Raw genomic sequence first — 19,753 nt, forward strand, 5'->3', positions numbered from 1 at the left:
ACAAGTTGAGCATGCCTGGTAACAGGGTTTGTTAGTTGTATGTTGGAGCTGAGTGGAATTCTTTTTGTTCATGCTTGCTCTAGTGCTCCATCACATACTGCTTATAGTAAATTTTGTCACATAGTTGGGAATATGTTTTCAGTCTGTAACTTTTGGCCACAAACAACTAATAGAAGTGTTCCTTGGCTGACGTGCTGTGTGTCTCTGAACTATCTCCAGACTACAGTACTTCAGAACTTCACAAAGACTGGCTTCCCCTGGACAATCTTATTGCATTTGCCTCTGTGCATTGATGGAGTCAAACAATAGGGATAATTCTTCACTTTAGCTGAAACATTCTCAATTAATAGACACATTTATGCATTACTTTGTGCCACGTAGAGAGGACGCTGTGTGTATTAGCAGCTGTTTGCTTAAGTTCTCTTCTCTCCTTTGACTTATGTGTTCACACTGTCTCGTCTGCTTTACTTTACTTTGTACAATCTAAATATGTTGTTATCATAAATTGTCTCGATCTGGGTTAATTAAATTATTGGTTTAACCTTAAATTAGAAAATCAATTTCAACCAAATATAGATGTTGTATAATATCCATATAGATTTCGACAAATTTTGCTGGTACGCTGATCAGGTCAGGAAGGGTTATACATAATACAGGTATATATCATGTACATACTATGTAGTACATAATTAATATCATGTGTGATACACATAATATACCCACTGAGGACACACACTATTTTTTTTGAAAAGTATAATGGTGTGGGTTAAAGTAGATTTCACTGATAAATGATGAAATGATGAAAATTGATCCCTCGCCAAATTACATTGTGATCCTTAGCCCAGTTGCTAGTAGGACAAATGTCATAGATTTTTCTCCTTCTTTTCCAGTCATCTCCCCTCTGTCTCTGTTACTGACATTCTTTCTGATCGGGAAATCAAAATGTGTAGGAAGGCCTTTATTTTGGTGGGAGAAGAGTTAAAATGAGAGAGAAGGGGGAACAGAAAGCGGGGGGAGTTCCCCTAATGGAAATCCCACTGGCCTGCCAAGACACTGACATGTGCACACGCACATCCTCTTATGCACACACACACACACACACACACACACACACACACACACACACACACACACACACACACACACACACACCCACCCCAGTGAGCTGTGTAAACCAAGCAGGGAAAAATTCAACTGACTAATAGGAAGCAGCACTGTTGGGCTCTGAGGAGAATTAAGGGACAGTTAAAGTCAGAGCTGGGGATGACTCAACAGCTGGCATGTTTTCAAATATTCAATTGTACTCTCATGCATCATGTAGAAGACTCTTATACTCCTTTAGTTACCCTTTTAGAAGTGGGTTGAGATTTTTTTTCTGAGAATGGTGATGTCTCTCCAACACATTGGTCTAGAGGAACATACTTTGCAGCTACTTGTGAGATTGCCCTTAATGATAACATTTTAGATATTTTAACATTTTGTTAGACATCCTGACCAACGTTTCGTCTTTCCTAAAAAGTAATCTTTGGTACCTGTGTTGTGCTGAAATCTTCCTCCCTGCCAGATTTTCATTCTACTTCACTACAGTTTATTCATACATGGCTGCCTCTGATGACTTCCAGATACAGAGGTTTAATGACTGAATGGGTGAAATTAAATGCACGTCACGTACAGGTGTGAGGCAATTTAAAAAGCAGCATCATTGAAAAAAAGTAACACCTGCACACTCCAAGCCCTGAAATTTATTTAAAAAGGCAAATTTCTATCCGAGTTGGATTTCCATCAGATCAATGAATATTAATAAGTCATAATGTTTGAAATTGGTACTTTTGGGTGTACTTGGAAGGTTGCTTTAAAGGATACACTACCACAGCATGAAAATTACGAGCTCATGCTGATCTTCACAGTTATGTGACACAACTCAGTGATTGGGCACTATGAGAAAGTCAGGGATTGTATCTTTGAAATCATCAGGAGGCTAAGGAATTAATATTCTAAGTGGTTAATGCTTAATCTTGTTGTCAGGCGCTGGTACTAAGTGTACATATTTAAGTATCTGAAGTGAAGAGGTCTGGGGCACACCATTACAGTTGATAAGGTGCAGCAACAAACATTTCGTCAAAGAAAGATGCAGCAGTGACAGTGTAGGCATTTAAAATGCCTGTGCCAAGCTAATAGCTGTGAATCATGATGACTGCCACATATAGCATATATAAATCTTCTTACTCTGATGATGACTTTCTTTATGTGGAAACATAAGTTGCTGCACCTTATTAAAAAGCTCTAACTTTAACTGTGTGCTCAAGGCCTTTTTGGTTAGCTGGTGATCAGAGATCAATGCAGGCAAGCTGCTCCAAAATCCTAACTCCACTACTAAAGCATGCAGTGCTGCCTATCATTATACTGATTTGTATGCATGTTCTTATTAATTTATTCTTATAACACTACTTTTTAATGGAGATACTCATCAGTCAGATGAAAGGCACAAACTGGAAAATAGACAAAATGTAAAGACTGAGTTTTACTTTGTGCAGTTCAAAACAGAGAACAGAGTTCTTCAGCTGGCAGTCAGTCCAAACAGATCAACAAAGGGGCAAAGCAGGCAGGCAAAAGTATCCAAAAAGCAACAAGTTGTCCAACCTAAACAAACATACAGGTTCTTTGTCCCTCCCCTCTGACAGCACCCATAACAGTGTTTCCTGAATTAGCGACCTCACGGTGGCAGGAGATATGCCACAGATAAAATGTTAAAAATCAGTGTTGAAAAGTAAGAATCTAACCCTTTTATGATGTGACAATACTATGGTAAAGGTTCCGTTAGGTTTAAGAACAAAAACAACTTGGTTAGGTTTAGGGAAAAAGCATGGTGTGAGTTAAACTAAGTGTTTTTTTAAGGTTAGCCAAGTTAGTTTGTTGTCATGGTTACAATAATAAACACGTGGCTAAGGTTATAGAACAATCGTAGTCACAATCGCTTTGAAATGGGGAATGAACAATGGTCTCCTGTGTTAAAATCCAATGTTTTGTTGACCCATCCATCCACCCAAACATCCGCCCTACACACACTTTGTTGCTCTATAACAATATCACCTGACTTCCTCTGTTGATACTGTCATAATCAGTATGGCTACTATAAGCCGCTACCACAAAAAGTTGAAAGACTGATACTGTCTCACACGACTGCTACATGTCACTTAACAATGAAACATGACTGTGGGTCTTAATAAGCTGCTTGCACAAATGACCTACGGGTTAATTTTTATAGGAGGGCCCTCTCCCAGAAAGGCAGGCAAAATGTCACAAATGGGCTGGCAAAACAGAAATCAGGAAAGCTAGATGCTAAGGTGGCATGCAGGGAACTAAGGGAAGGTAGCTGGTATATAGTGAGGAAGCTTATACAATAGGGAAATGAGAGGCAGGTGTGTTGGCAGATGAAGATCAGATGACTGGGAAATGGCAGGAAGAACTGAGGACAACTGCTGGATGGTGATGGAATGCCAGGGTATGGAAGGACAGACAGAGTGACTGTCCAGCAGTTTGACAGGAGGCACAATGCATGTGCGTGATATGATATAACAACTGGTCGTTGCTATCACACCCAGTTGACATAATTACATAGCCAATAACAGAAATAGCTGCTTCCAAAATGTTTACAAGATCTGCAAATTGCTTAAAAGTTGTTAAGGATGAGGATATTCCGTCAACAAGAGGACAAGACCACATCTTGGGGTTTTATCATTATCAAATGTCCAACCAAGCCTCATAGCAGATTTCTTAAAGCCGTGTTTCTCTCCTGCTGACATCCATCATTGTCAACCTGCATTTATTGTATCACATACTGTATGTTCACTGTCTAGTTCCCTCTTTAGCTACAGTATTGAAAGGGGCTTTGGACAGCTGATATGAATGACCTGGAGATTTTGTCAAGTATGAAGAGGTGTCATGATATCATGACATATCTCTTGCCACTGGGGGGTCTTGTTCAACCAGCATGCACAGCATTACAGAAATGTGATGTCAGTTTAACATGTCTGTCTCATGTCTGAATAAGCGCCTGACTGAGTCACTTTTACATAAAAATCACAAAGGCAATCTGACCTGCTCAGATACATAACATTTCTGTAATTCCTCAACATAGCTCGTCTCTGAAATGATTGCAGTTAGATTGCTGTCAGAGCAATGTAAAGGTTACAGCAGCACAAGGTTCAATATACACAGAGATTAAATGCATGTCGTGTTCTGCCTTATTAAGGACAGTTGGAACACAACTACTCAAGTACTTCCAGGCTCAATCATTTTTAATACAAGATTACAGTGCAGAGGGGTCTGCTTTGTGTCTGCTGGCATTTGTTTGCTAACATGTTATTCATTAACATTTTATAAGCCGACAGAAGATCAAGACTCTATTGCTGTTTGTTTGTGCAACTCTCTCTGGACTTCGTCAAATAGACAGCAGAATTCTATGTCATATCTATTAAAAGATTAAATTTATGAAAACTTTTTATTTAGTCAGTGAGTCAACAACAAATCAGTTTAGTATCTCATCACTGAGGGAGTTTGTGTGAATGCTCTTCTTCATTGATGACATTGTTTTCCAACTCTTTGCTGCCCTCCATCAGGTGAAGAGGAAAAGGGGCTGTGGAACCTCCTTATGGCACCAGCTGCTGTATCTGTAACAGTCCTGTCATGTCCAGTTCCCTCCCACAGTCTAAAGACATTCAGGTCTGGTTAATTAGAGACTCTAGATTGCCCATAGGTGTGAATGTGGTTATGTGTAAGTCCTGTGATAGACTGATGACTTGTCCAGGGTCCAAGCTCCAACACCCTGTGACCCTGCAAAGGATAATTGGATATACAATAGGTAATGGATAGATGGAGAATGGTTTACCGATCTCATGGTTGACCGCAAATACCTTAAGCATTTAGACTAGAAGGACACTGGACAGAAAGCAAAACTCTCTCACACTGTCACACATACAGTATCAAAGTTTTTTTGCAATAGTGTGAATGAGATCAACTGAACCTAGAGATATTTTCCACAAGAAGTTAGGTTGTCTCAATTGCTAATTTTACTTCTTCAAATGTGAATCTCAGTGGGGATTTGGAGCACTATTCCATTCAGAAAATGGCTTGAAAAGTGTCTTAGCTTATGACAGTCAGCTGTGGTTGTTGCAGCTCAGCTCCTTCAGGCTCCGCTTTCTAAATGGGTGCTATGTCTGTGGTCACACCATTACTGCCCTCTCCTTTTTCAAAGGAAAAAAAAAACAGAAATACAACCAAAAAAAGGACTGCACAGACAGCCATTTTTAGAGACTATAATCCTATATGTTGTATCCTGAGGAAATCAGGGAACTCTCGCAACCAACTATTAAAGCTACTGTCCAATTTAGTAACATTGAGAGTTCGTTTCTTCTTTTGGTGCACATTTAAATGCACTTGCTCAGACAGAAATAAAGAATGGTTGTAGCTACGTGTGAGGTTGATTTCCATCCAGAGAGGGCTTCGACTGGAAATACAAACAGTGGCTTGGGAAGCTGCTGTGACTGCACCACTGTGACCCCACACAATCTGTCCTCAACCAGCATCAACTCTGAGTCAAATGGTGGCCTTATATGTTAATTCTGAGTATCTCCTTCACCTGAAGTCACTGCTGTTTAAAGCTGAAATGACCGGTCAGTTCTTTGATTGGTCAATCGACAGAAAATTCATCAGTAACTATATTGATAATCAGTTGATCATGTAAGTCATTTTCCAAGCAAAAAGGCCAAACATGACCTAGTTTCAACTTCTAAATTGTGAGGATTTGCTTTGTGAATTTGGGATATCAACTGTTGGTCAGACAAAACAAAACATTTCGAGACATAATGTTCTCTGGGAATTTTATGTTTTTTTTTAAATTTACTGACATTTTACTAGCCAAACAATTAATTAAGAAAATTATAGAAAAATAAATCAATAAAGAAAAGTTGCAACCCTTCTGGAGTTATTTGATTTTGCAGTCAAATGACTATAGATACGTTTCTTCCCTATGCTAGGTACTTGTGTGTTCAATTCAATTCAATTCAATTCCATTTTATTTATATAGAGCCAAATCATAACTGAGGTTATTTCAGGGCACTTTTCATGTAGAGCAAGTCTAGACCGGACTCTTTATGATAATATTTACAGAGACCCAACAATCCCCCATGAGCAAGGACTTGGTGACAGTGGCAAGGAAAAACTCCCTTTTAACAGGTAGAAAGCTTGAACAGAACCCGGCTCACGGTGGGAGGCCGTTTGCCCCGACCGGCTGGGTTGAGGGAGACAGAGAGCGAGAGAGAGAGAGAGAGAGAGAGGGAGAAAGGGGGGGGGGGGGGCATAGCACAGCAGACGTATAACATAAAGATGTGTAACAATAATGAGACTAATAATAAAACTAATAATTATAATAATAGGGTGAATAATAGTACTTATAAAACTAAATAATAATTATAGATATTATTATAATTCATAATAATAGATGATAATCATAATAATAATGTTTTCTAAAAGTGTTTTTCTAAGTGACAGCTTGTAGAAGATGTTCATTGTTAAGGCTGCTATTTTTATATCCATGCCACAGTGGGGTGAACATGAAACTAATTACAGCATGTCACAGGTTTCATCACAACTTTATTGAGGATCATGCTTCTCATACACATCTTGCCCTAATAAACCTAATACTGCACCTCAACACCACTGTGTATCTTTTATTGTTAATGGGGGAAAGTAAGAGACATTAAGAGTGAAAGACCAAACTTGCCAGTTGACTCATTATTGGGCAGTTCTTTTCATTAATAAGGCTAGAGAAATTGGAAGAGCTCTGACATACTGTAGCTGGTGCTGTAGTTATTCAGCAGCATTGAAGCCAAGCTCAGGACTGACAATTACTGTGCATATAACATGTTGAAATTTACATAGCTTCATCTGGCTGCTTCAGGTGGCAGTCAGTCTGTGCAGTACTCTTCACAGAAATGTATCCCCACAACTACTGGACAGACTGTCATGTGGATTGGCTATTGCCAACGTAAGGTTTGACCACAAGTTGGTTCATAAGGTACATTAAAAACTAAAATATGCACCAAATTTGCTGTGGATACATATCCCCAGTTGCTGAGGATTTGGTTTTAGTTAGGGCTGGGTAATAATTCAGTGCTTCAGAAATCAATAATCAATCACTATTATATGATCACATCATGTTACCTTTTTATTGTCTAAACTGCAGAGAGAAATGGCCTGTATTTGTCCTGGACACGGCCATTATTCTAGCTTTTATGAGAGAATTTACATTTGCCATTGTTACATGCAGCCCAAAATACAAGGTATCTCGGAAAGTAATAGGTGGCTTTCCTTGTAATTTTGTGTGAAATTTTGTCCTTATCACCCTACCTTTTTGTTTATGACCACACACAGGTCAAAACCTTCCCTTGATCATCACTTTTAAACTATAATTCTGGTTTTCCATATTTTGCTTACTTTCATAAAATCCCATGAAAAGACTTAAACCAGCAAAGTATTGTATTGCTACCACCAACTTCTCCCAGTTAAATCACAAAATATAGTGTTTGTCCATGTCCTGATCTAACACCTACTGTAAGCAGAACTTCATGTATCTGTGCCTTCAAAAAGCCATTAAAAATCGGTGCTAGGGTTCAGGTTTTGTTAGGTTTAGGTGCAAAATGACTTGTTTAGGTTTAGGGAAACATCTTTGTTTGGGTTTAAATTACTATTATGTTAAAGCTACAGTATGTAACTATTTGCTAATATTTTTAATTTGAAATATGCTACAAAATATACCTCAATCAATATGTGAATGTGCGTCTGCTCTACTAATCCTCTCACACTGAGGCTGCAAGCTAGTATTAACTACTGCCATGAGGTTTGAGTGTTATTTTACTTCTTTATGTACCAGAGTAGTTCCAGTATTTCCAGTATATCCAGTATTTGGAAATACTGGAATAACTGTACTCACTCACTAAGATTGTAATGCTTACATTTATATGTCTGGCAGTTAGTTTTGTGAAATGTAGAAGCTTAGCAGGCGGGAGAAGATGAAAGCTTTTGTCAGTGTGTCAGCATACGGTTATTTCCTGTAGGCAGTACGTACCTTTGTAAACTCCATTAGTATCATACTCACAGAAGTATCAATAGAAATTATAAATTTGTTCATTTTTGGCCAGCACTACTATTAGCTGCTGGAGCCCCGGGCCCATTAGTTCCTACTGAAGATGTAAACCTTTAAAAATAGCTCACCATATACAGTATATAGTTTGATTTTCAAAAAAGGCTTAGTAGTTTCCCAAAAAAGGCTGGTCGCTGTAGTTTTTCGCAAACATTACTCAAACAGTGGGAAATAGCGCATTTGTTGGGGACCATTTTCAGTGGTGAAAAAATTCACATTTGATGCTTTGGTGAGTATTTGGAACCGCAGGACGGTGTGTGTGGGATTGAGTCAAAGTAATTTACAGCTTTAAAGGGGCAATATGTAAATATTTTAGTTTAAACCTTTTTTGACATTTTGTGAAAGACATCTATGTATTGTGTTGCAAAGATATCTACTAAAGTTAGCATGCTAACCAGCTAAACCCCAGCCCGTCCCATCTCTTAATATAACTTTGTACCTCAAAAGGCAATAGTGAGTCACTGTAGCATCCAGTCTGCCCTCAGTCAAACGTGAGAGGATGAAGAAGTAGTAACTGTGAGTAGGCTATAACCCAGGCCATCCTTTCTTGGCAAAATTCTTCCACTGTTTCCTCAAGCTCAGCTATTGATGCTGCTGCTGCTCTCTCTCTTGCATTCTTCGACCTCTCTTGGCTTGTCCTCTACACATGCCATTGCTAAATCTTCCCTGTCTGTGTAACTGGGCAGACTGGGTGTGAAATCTATGTCATCAGTCTAACAATAACTGAAGAAATGGAAAACATTATTCCCCAATCCATGCAGGGCTTGCAACATGTCAACAACTGCCCTATGCTGAAGCTACATTTATTCAAGCTAACGTTAGCTCATATTAGGGTGAGGGTAGAAACTTGGTTGTGAGTGGCCAGTGAGCCCAGTCCCAGAACACGCACACTGCACTCTCTCATGCGCACCCCGAATGACAGATACACAGAGAGGGCCGTTAAACACTTTATGGAATTTTTCACAGTCCACTGAGGTGGTGGCCCACCAGGATTTCTCCCAGTATACCAGTGGCCAGTCTGACTATGGCACAGGGGAAGGGGAGGGTCGAAAGAGTGCACTTCCTTGTTCCTTACTTTCTGGAAATATTTGTTTGGAGTATGAGTTTGACAGTTGGCCAGTTCTAACACATTGTCCCATAGTTTTGAACAACAATGGAGCTCTATGGCACAGAGGAAGATACACTGATCAGCCACAACTTTAAAACAGTAACTGGTTTATTGTTGTGGCTGATTAGTGTATATCAGACTTCAGATACATACACAATACTTGTTAGTAGGAAACATTCATTGGTGGTTTTGGTCTGCACATGGGATTTGATGACAAAAAGAAAAATTTAGAATATTTCCAGGCTTGTCCTTTAAGTTGTTGGAGGGTTTATTTTTCACTTTTGATGGAGCCATGCAAGCAGCTCCCAGCTGCTTGCAGTCTTTGTGCTAAGACACATCCCATTTTCTCATCTAGAGTGTGGGTAAGATGGTTAACAAGATGATTTATCAACATGTCACAATGTTCCTTTAAAAAGCATTTTTCTGTGTTTATGTGGAATGGAGTTCTTTTTTTTATGTTGTCTTTGACTGCACATTGAACTCGTGTTTCAACAGGTTTGATCTACACCCTTTATTTCTCTTGTCTCCTTGTCTTCCAGGTCCCACAGGTCGCTTTATCAGAGCAGTATTCTGTACCAGTCTACTATTTATACTGGCTCATATCTGCTTCCTGACAGTACTATATACGTATCCTCCCCTCACCATCGCCATAGGTGATAACTGTTCACAATGGGACACCATAACCAGACATATAGGAGTTTCCAGGTATGTAACTAGTCATGACAATATGCTGTCATTGATGGTTGAAGGAGTGATTTGGGGAAAGGGTGTTGATAAAAATATGAGTGTTAATCCAGACAATAGTCTGCTATGGTGCAAATTTGATGCCCATATACCATATTTCAAATAGTATAAGATAAGTGCAGATCAATCTTATTGGCTACAAGACACACATATATGCACAGAATTAACATAACATTGGCAATGTATTGTGTCTGTTATGTTCATTCTGTCACAATGCAGTGACAATGTAGGGTGCAAAACATTAAATAAACAGCAGAAATACAAATATAATACAAATTACAAATGTGGGTTATAAACAGTCAACAATTTTAACACGTAAGTATTAAGTATGAACAAAAACATTTGGAAAAACAGGAATTAGAACATTGTTGTGTTGTAAATCTGTGTAGATTAATTAAGGAAATAACAGAATACAAGATGTTAAGTTGCATCTTCTGCAGTTGAAATGTTTGACCTCCCATGACCTTTCCACATATGGATGTGTATCTTTTAGGCTTCCCTTGGATGATCCTTGGAGTGTGTTACGCCTTCTGTGTCCTGATCTGGGCGTGTGTATAGTTGCCTTGGTAAAAGTTGTCCTCTGCAGCAGATTGGTCAGGAACAGAGAAATGGTGGCTGCTGCCAATATCACAATGGTGAGTCATTGTTTGTGTGTTTGTGAGAGTGAAGGATTTGAATAAAATCAAAGTGGACACAGTGATTGATAAATGATGTGGAGGGGCTGTATAATCAGGGTGGCAGAGAGAGACAAGGACAAATATCGAACTTCAACGTTATACATTGTTAGCATGCAGGTCCCACTAACATCATCAACAGCTGTGCTGTTATTTACAGTTACCTGGTGATTTGCCAAACTAGATTTGTGATGTTCCAGTTTCGTTTGGCATATCCAGCATTCGACTTTTTGGGTGTTGACTTCGAAAATTTGTAAGTTATTCCAGACTTTTTCGACATCTTGCTAATGTAGTTGTTACTTTGCCCTACAATTTTCTTGACAACCACTCATATGATTTATTTCATGTATTTATTATTGAGGACCAAAGGAAGTGCAGTGTCGACTGTGAAGGTTTTTGGACGAGCGGTTCTCGAGAAACATAAAAGAGAAATATTAATCGACAGTTGGCTAGGGCTGGGGTGTGTCGTCCATGCAGCCTATGTCAGAGCAGGGATTCCCTGGGAAACAAGCTGCAGCTACAAAACAGTGCACAGGATCATCTAAAGTGTTGGACTATTTTAGACAGAGACCCAAGCTCTGCAAGTTGGAAATGGCTTATCCCATAAGTACAACTGCTTTGCACATCCATTTGAAGTGAAAGCATCCCAGAGTGCTTTGTTTAAGATGCAGCGACAGCAAGACAGCACCATTTTGTTTTCTTTTTATCCCCACCCATGCATGATATAATAGGATTATTAACATTATTAATTTATGCACTGTTGCTGTTATGGTAACGTAACGTTACATCGTAACGTCATAACTGACATTATATAATTTTAGATATTTTCCTTACTGTGATGAAATAAATCCATGTTATACCCATTTCAAGTTTGAAGTCAAGTTCTTCAGTAAAAATACTCCATTCTCCAGTTCAGGCAGTGGGTTTTAATGACACACGGTGAGTAAAATTCATCTACACTAACTTGCCAATTTATTAGTGACACCTACATAAAACAATGCAGTTTTATGTTCAGTTTTCATTGAATCTGTTTAAGAGGTTGTTGATTTATTTTAATGGTCATTTTGGCTTCAATTTGCGGTGCTGTTGAACTGTACTGGGTTATACTGAGAGGTGTTCCTAATATTTTATTCATATAAATGGGATGGACAAAATATTAGAACCACCTCTCAGTGCTATATATCTACCACTGGGTCTAGGAGAGATAGCAGTTTGAACCCATTTACAGTGGTGAAAGGAGATTGCTTGGTGAACAAGCATGCCTTGCAAACAGGCATACACACCCATACACACATGTATACACTGTATGCTGTATGTTTTATCGGCTGTCTTTAACACACTCCCAATAGGAAACAGTGTTTGCGTGTTATTGGTCTAATAGTTACCAATCCTCCTTCCCGTTATCTTACAGACTATAATTCACCTCCATACTCCCCTGTCTTTCTGTCTGATCTCTCTGTTTCCACCTCTCTCTCTCTCTCTCTCTCTCTCTCTTTACCTTGTTTCTTTCATTCTTTCATTCCTATCTCCAAGGCAACTGCTCAAACAAACAGTACAGAGATGATGTGATAAACACATTTTCTTACTGTTTTTGCCCTGCTAGCAGCAGGGTCTCTGATGATGCCAATGTCAGTCCATTTGTCAATAAGTGTGTCCAACACTTCCAGAGCAAGATATCTCAAGAGCTACTGGCTAGATTTCCATGTTATTTTCTGTGGATATTCATTGTCCTTAGCGGGTGAGTAATAGTGATTTCTGTGACCAGCTGACCTTTCATTTAGTGCCATTGTAAGGTCAAATTTCCGCTTGACTGTGGTCAATGAAAAGATATTGCAAAAACAACTAATCGGATTTTCATGAAATGTGTGGTGGGTATTCATAATCCGCTGAGGATGAATCTTCTCTTTCTCTAGCACCTCCAACAGGCCACCTGCCTTCACTCTGAAATGGGCACCAGCCGAAAATATTTTGTGCTTGTGACTTCTGCATTACAAATGAATAAAGATCAAGCAAATATGAACTGCAAAAAAGAACAGTGGTGCCTCCATCTGGACAAACTTTCCACTTGAACAAATACTATAAAGTTGTAATGAAATGTTCTGACTACAGTCATGCTCCTCAGAGAATGACCTTTTCTATAGTGTTTACCTCATGAGCTTTCCTCAAGTGCCACCTTCAGGATGAAACTGTCTTAAGGCCACATGGTAACTGTATCTCATAATCTAATCAATCAGTCTCTCTAGATTGTCATGAAATTTGCTGCGCAAATATAGTATATGCTCTCAACAGGATGAACCTTTTTATTTTTTATTGACCCTCTGTCCTTTTCTTACTGCATCCTCTAAACATTTTTAGCCCGCATGGTAAGGCCTGAAGAACAGTTAAGTGGTCAAGATGTTCACTCTGTCCAACTGTTTCAAATTGTATAAAGGGATGCTGGTGAAGCATTACACTTGAGAATAGCCTTTACAGCTGTACCATTACTAGCATCATAGTTTCATGTAAAGTAAAGCTGCACTCATCAATTGTTCTATATAAACAATGGATCAAATTACAATGTTTTAAGAGAAATATATTGTTTATAGTGATGATTCCATGGAGAATTAATAGCAACTCTACAGTTACCCTCAGCTCTACAGAGCTTCTCTATCACAGAGCTGACTGAATGATTTTTCATATTTCATAATTCAGAGGGTTTCCCAAGCCAACAACTCACTTCTGTCTGACTGAATACTTTTACATATAGCAGTAAAGTCACATTTTGTAGGTGGAGATTGAGTTAGTGTGATATTCCTGTCTCTGTAATTAGTAACATTAGATCTTTGCCACCTGTTACTGCATATCATGCCTGAGTGTTTTGCTGGTACTACTCTATACTGTGTGTCCACAGAGATATTAGACTGTATGTATGTGTATCTACAGTTGATGGCAACAGTACAATTAGAAGGAGGGGTTTCTATTTTTATATTGCATCTGTTTATTTCTAAACATTAAGTAATGAAAAATGATATACTGTTATATAAGCAGTACATAAAGAAGTAAGGGCCCAATTAAACTTTCCATACAGTTAAAGATAGACACAATAAACATTTACATATGCAATAAAGAAGAATCCTGCAGAGGTGAAACCAAAAATTCTGAATTTTATTACCTCTCAGTTTTTATAGTTAACCCAAAATGTTGCAAAAATGCAGGAACAGGATGTAGGATTCCTGAAATAAAGAAGTAGTTTGACATTTTTTATGTATTTCTGTTATAGATAAAAAATGTCAAACTACTTCTTTATTTATACATATATACACAATCACACAAACACACACGTACACAAACACACACACACACACAAACACACACACACACACACAAACACACACACACACACACACACACACACACACACACACACACACACACACACACACACACGTATATATATATTTGAACTTTAACTGGAAAATAAATACGACCGAAAAAAAAATGTTCGACACACCTTACTCATCACTTGTTTCAGTTGATGTCATTGAATATCATAATCTGATATCCGTTAATTGACTGACTCAATCTCAAGAGTTTTTTCTCGATCTACCAGTTAGGTATCTCATGAATACAGCCTGACCTATGTGGAGATATACTTCTGTGGAGTTACTACACCTGAACTGTAACTGAAGAAAACCTAAACAATTGTAATTTAATGTGTGACTATACTGTAATTTACAAATATAACTTTCTTTTTGTCCCTCTCCCACCTTAGCTAGAAGATGATCCAACGGATAAAACCACAAATGATGAAGATGATGATGAGGAGGAGGAGGAAGAGGCATCAGGAGATGAAGATGGCGGAGAGAGGTCATTACCTGGTGACCTCAATGAGGAAGTTTCCACAGCAACCAGAGCCAAGCAACTGGCTGAGCGTTTGAAGGCCACAGCTCGGAAAGTTCTGCGGGACCTGGGGAGAATCTTAGCCATCAGCCTGCTGGCTTTGGCAGGTAGGATCTATGTAACAACATTACCTTCTCCGGTTTCAACAACATTTCACAACACATGAAGAAGAAGCTGACGGACGTCTGAGCACAGTCCAGACAGTGGTATTTGGTTTACACCCCTATTCTCACTTTTATATCTCTGCTTAGATTTGTTTTGTCAGGCTGTTTACTTTCTGATTCATGTGCAGAGACACTGTTCACTGATGACCATTCTGAAGTGACGAATAAGTGTAGATAAACACCCAGAAAATCTGCCATCCTATCTGTTGTCAGTCTGTCAGGGAAGCCACGGATATTGTTGTCTGTAGGCTCATAGTGAAGGCAATGTGTGCTTGATTTTTTAATTAACATAGCAGCCTGGTGCAGCTGTAGCTCTCAAGACTGTTTCAAATGCTTTTTGCTGATGCTATGCAACTTTAATTAGTTTTAGTTCAGGCATCTGACGCTATTTAGAACTTCACCAACCTTTCCAGTAGAATTGCACTATAGAATTATTACAAAAATTGTGTTAGTGATGTAAAGGTTTTATGACAGTTGAGAAATTAAGTGGAATGTTTTTTTTTTTCTGTTCACACTATCAAAAAACTATAAAACATGTCAGATGTAAATTTACTAGTGCACAACTGACTAACTCGTGCTCTCAAATCAATAATTTGTATGCATAAATTAACAGAAAATAATAGTCAGGTAAAAAAGAGGACACATTTAAAATTGCCTGTACAATAATGGCTTACATAGTATAACCAGTATAATGTCCGTTTCCACCACATTTATTCCATCAGAACAACAACAATCATGTCATACTCACTGGTCTGCTGCTCTCATTTCTCATTTTAACAAACAGATGTACTGTTCACACGCACTGGTTAAGTCCCATAAAGCCAACTTTCTCATGCCCTCTTGGCGTTAAGCTATTGCCAGTGAAAATCGGCACTTCCTGCAAGATACAGAATGTAAATAAGACTGCTTTGGAGGTTATAGAAGACATTTTTCACCCCTACTTCCACGCTTTGTTCTAAGCCAGGCTAAGCAGGTCACAAAACACTGATGATAGGTCAGAGCAACAGAGTTGTGAGTTGATATCTGTTCTTGCATTTGAGTATGGCAATGAGGCAACATACATTTTTTCTCAAAACGGTGGACTATTGCTGTAAATGTGCAAAACATGCATAACTTTGAAGGAAGTCTGTCCAATACAAATAAACCCTAAATTCCAAGGATTATGCTTGTTTGACAGCAAGCATTTAAAGTTCCAGTTGTTTATAGATTGTCTCTCTGTGTGTACTGAATGCGTGTATCTGACCTCTCCTCCTTTTTCCTCGCAGGCATCACACTGCCCTCTGCCTTCTCAGCCATCTATTTCCTACTTTTCATCGGTCTGTGCACGTGGTGGGCATACCACCTCCCCATCAGTCACCTGGGTTTCAATGCACTTTGTGTGATGGTGGGCTTCTTCACTGCTGGTCACATGATTTGTCTGTATTTGTACCAGAGTCTACTAGCCCAGGCCTTGTTCCCCCCACACAGTCTGTGGGCCAGGTAAGACTGTGCATGAAACCATGAAATCTTACAATTCAAATGATTTCATCAATGTTTCACCCCCAGGTCACCTTCATTACAAGTGAGAAGTCGCATGTGGGTGTGACCCACACATTTTTTCAAGTTTGGCGACCATAAGCATTGGCACAAACCAAGGGCAGCTTGGTGCATCATGGAAGAGAGACTAAATACATTATTAGTGAGAGGAATATAGAATCAGCAGGTGGAGTAAGGGTGGGTGTCAATAAGGATCAATCACATGAGCTCCTCTCAGCCCCTTTAAAAGTAGCAACAGGTGAAATGTGGGAAGAGGGACTGAGGTCAAAAGTTTATCTCTGTGAAGCACCTGAAGTTTCTAAACCCATGTTCACAACACATGTTTGTTATATATATATACACATACACATACATACATACATACATACATACATACATACATAAATATACATACAATAAGTAGGAACAACTGTAACCTGCTTATTCAGGCAATTATCCAATCAGCCGATAATGTGGCAGCAGAGCTGACAGAAAGGTTATGGTACCTCAGATAACCACTCTTAACAATTGTGGTGAACAGAAAAACATCTCAGAATGCACAACATGTCGAACCTTGATGGGCTATAGTTGTGGACTACATCGGGTTCCACTCCTGTCAGCAAAAAACAGAAATCTGAGGCTGCAGTGGGCACAGGGTCACCAAAACTGGATAGATGAAGAGTGGCAAAATGTAGCCTGGTCTGATGAATCAGGATTTTCTGCTGAGATACTCAGATGGTGGGGTTAGAAATTGGCATCAACAACATCCATGGACCCAACCTGCCCTGTCAACAGTCTAGGTTATTGGTGGTGGTGTAATTTTGTGGGGAATGTTTTTGTGGCACACTTTGGGCTCCTTAATACCAATCAATCATGGTTGGAATACCACAGCCTGTCTGAGAATTATTGCTGATCATGTGCATCTCTTTATGGCCACAATTTACCATCGTCTAATGGCTACTTCCAGCATGATAATGCACCATGTCACAAAGCAAAAGCTGTCTCAAACTGGTTTTATGAACATGACAATGAGTTCAGTGTACTTCAATGGCCTCCAAAGTCACCAGATCTGAATCGAATAGAACACCTTTGGGAGATTAGCAGCATGAATGTGAAGCTGACAAATCTGCAAAAATTGAGTAATGTAATCATGTCAACATGGACCAGAACCTCAAAGCATGTTTTGAGAGCAAAGGGTGGCCATACCCAGTATTGCGGTGGTGTTCTTAATAAAGTGCCTCCTAAATGTATAGTTTGAGCTTAAATATCAGCATAATTAAATTATATAACCCCACAAATTCTTCCACAGACATACACATAGGCATGTTCAGGGATGGAACTTTAATAAATGAACAGAAGAGCCAGGCTTACAAATGGATCTGAGGACAAAGAGGCAGACAGACACAAACAACAGGTAACTAAATGCCGGTAGTAAGCATGAAAGGAAAATACACAGTGACATAAGCAGACAATCCAACACTGACTGGGTTAAAAGGGCTGGTATGAGGTGTGCAAGGCTGATGAGTGATTGAGGTGCAGGTGGGGAGAGATCAGGTGACTGCAGGGCTGATGAGGTGTGGGAACAGGTGTGTGGATGGGTGGGGCAGTCAGGTGATGAGAGAAGGAAAGAGCCAAGGACATCTGGTGGACAGCCAGTGAAAGGCAATTCTGGGGGACACGGCCTGGAAGAAGTGAGCAGGGGCCGAGTGGAACTGGGAAGCAGACTGAGAAAAAAATTCATATATGAACAGATGTAAACTTTTACAAGAAACAAGAATTATAATAATACCATGGATTCAGTTAGTTATGCTGTGGGCTACAACTTAAGCCCCCTTTTTAGCCCATATTTGTTTACTTTTTGGAAAATTAAGTAGGTCAAATTCACTAGTAGCAGTTGCTGTTTGCATTGTACCTATGGATTTACAGACAGCTATCCCTGCATTACTTTGATACTGAAGAAAACTTTAAAAACCTGATGATTCTTAGGCAAGTTCTGAAGAATCTGTTTTGTATGATTTCTAAGTTGATTTATGGATGTTTGCAATGCACATCAGAGATACTGTTACCTCATAAAGTGTAAGTCACAATGAATTTAAAAATATTTGAACATTACATTACAGAATTGGCAGACACTTTTGTCCAAAGTGACTTAACACATAAAAGCAAAAGGCTAGATATATTCCGAAATTGTAACCCTCTAAGGAGAAGGACTAAAAGCATGTTCAGTGCTACAGTACAAGACTAATGGTTCAGGCGTAGTCTGAAAATGTTGGTTTTAGCCTGCGGAAGAAGATGCGCAGTGGCTCTGCTGTCCTGACTTTAGTTGGGATTTCATTCCACAGCCCGGGAAAGACCACAGAGAAGAGTCTGAGCAAGATGAGCAACAGGGACCGCTGAATGATTGGTGGGCTAAATGTCCAGGGGCAGAAGAGCGCAGTGGTTGGATCGGAGTATAGGGTTCAACCATGTGTTGGAGGTAGGAAGAAGCAGTTCCCTTCACTGCCCTGTAGGCCAGCACCTGAGTTTTGAACTGTATGCAGTAACAGCAACAGGCAGCCATTGTAATTAACAGAGAAGTGGTGTGGGAAGATTTAGTCGGGTATAAAAAACATTCTAGATTAGCTCATGGCAGACCCGGGGGCTCCAGTAAAGAGGGAGATGCAGAAGTCCAGATGGGAGATAACAAGTGCAGGTATGAGCACCTGGGCCTCTTTCCTGGTGAGGAAGGGGCAAATGATGTTGTAATGGAGAAATCAACTGACTACTGCTGTGATGTTTGCCAAGGAAATCAGTTTGTCATCCAGGGTCAGTCCCCTGAACTTTCATGTCTGTGTGTTCAGATTTGGCGATTTGAGTTATGAGTTTTTCAAATTGCTGCAGTCTGTCTCTAAGGGTTTTAAAGTACCTGACCTTAATGTTTTCTGTGAGCTTTGCGTTAATGCCACTGCTGCTGATGAACATGATGAGTAAACCAAACTTCTTGTTGTTTTTAGAGCACCTACACTTCACACAGCATCCTTGCCTTATTTCTCTCCCTCCATTACCCCCTTACAGTTTGAAAACTTGTTTGAAAACCTTGAATATACCCAAGCTTTTTGTAGGTAGAAACTGCCCTGATAGTACAAAAAGTAGCCCAAATTATAACAACCTTCCCAAATCAAGTTTTTTCATTGTAATCCCATTTGTTACTCGCAGGAATGGCAAAAACAAATAGCAATCATGATAAATAATAATAAGTCAGGACCACTAAATTGATGAAACCCTTGAGTTTGCAATGTTTTTTCAGGTTTTTGAGTATTAAGCATTGTGCGCTGTTCAGGCCACAAGTGTGCCGAACAGGCTGCGCCATAATAATTGTTTGAAGTCTACATATAACTGATAACTTATGAAATTTTGGAATGTTTCAGTGTATTTACTGTTATAATTTTCTTATAAAGTAAAAAGAAAAAAGTTTAAAACACTTGTGAAT

The 19,753-nt window shown here is 39.3% G+C and overlaps 1 protein-coding gene across 2 annotated transcripts in view; it reads left to right on the forward strand.

The window, feature by feature from the left end:
• piezo1 (piezo-type mechanosensitive ion channel component 1) overlaps positions 1-19,753 on the forward strand; it is a 105,697-nt gene that overhangs the window by 27,570 nt on the left and 58,374 nt on the right. For both annotated transcript variants that reach the window (XM_040139647.1, XM_040139648.1), the window contains exons 3-6: positions 9,848-10,013; positions 10,546-10,687; positions 14,478-14,712; positions 16,035-16,248. In XM_040139647.1, the coding sequence (XP_039995581.1) occupies positions 9,848-10,013; positions 10,546-10,687; positions 14,478-14,712; positions 16,035-16,248 (757 nt within the window). The remainder of the gene's footprint in view (positions 1-9,847; positions 10,014-10,545; positions 10,688-14,477; positions 14,713-16,034; positions 16,249-19,753) is intronic.

The sequence above is a fragment of the Xiphias gladius genome, chromosome 11, assembly GCF_016859285.1.
Source record: "Xiphias gladius isolate SHS-SW01 ecotype Sanya breed wild chromosome 11, ASM1685928v1, whole genome shotgun sequence".
NCBI lineage: Eukaryota > Metazoa > Chordata > Actinopteri > Istiophoriformes > Xiphiidae > Xiphias > Xiphias gladius.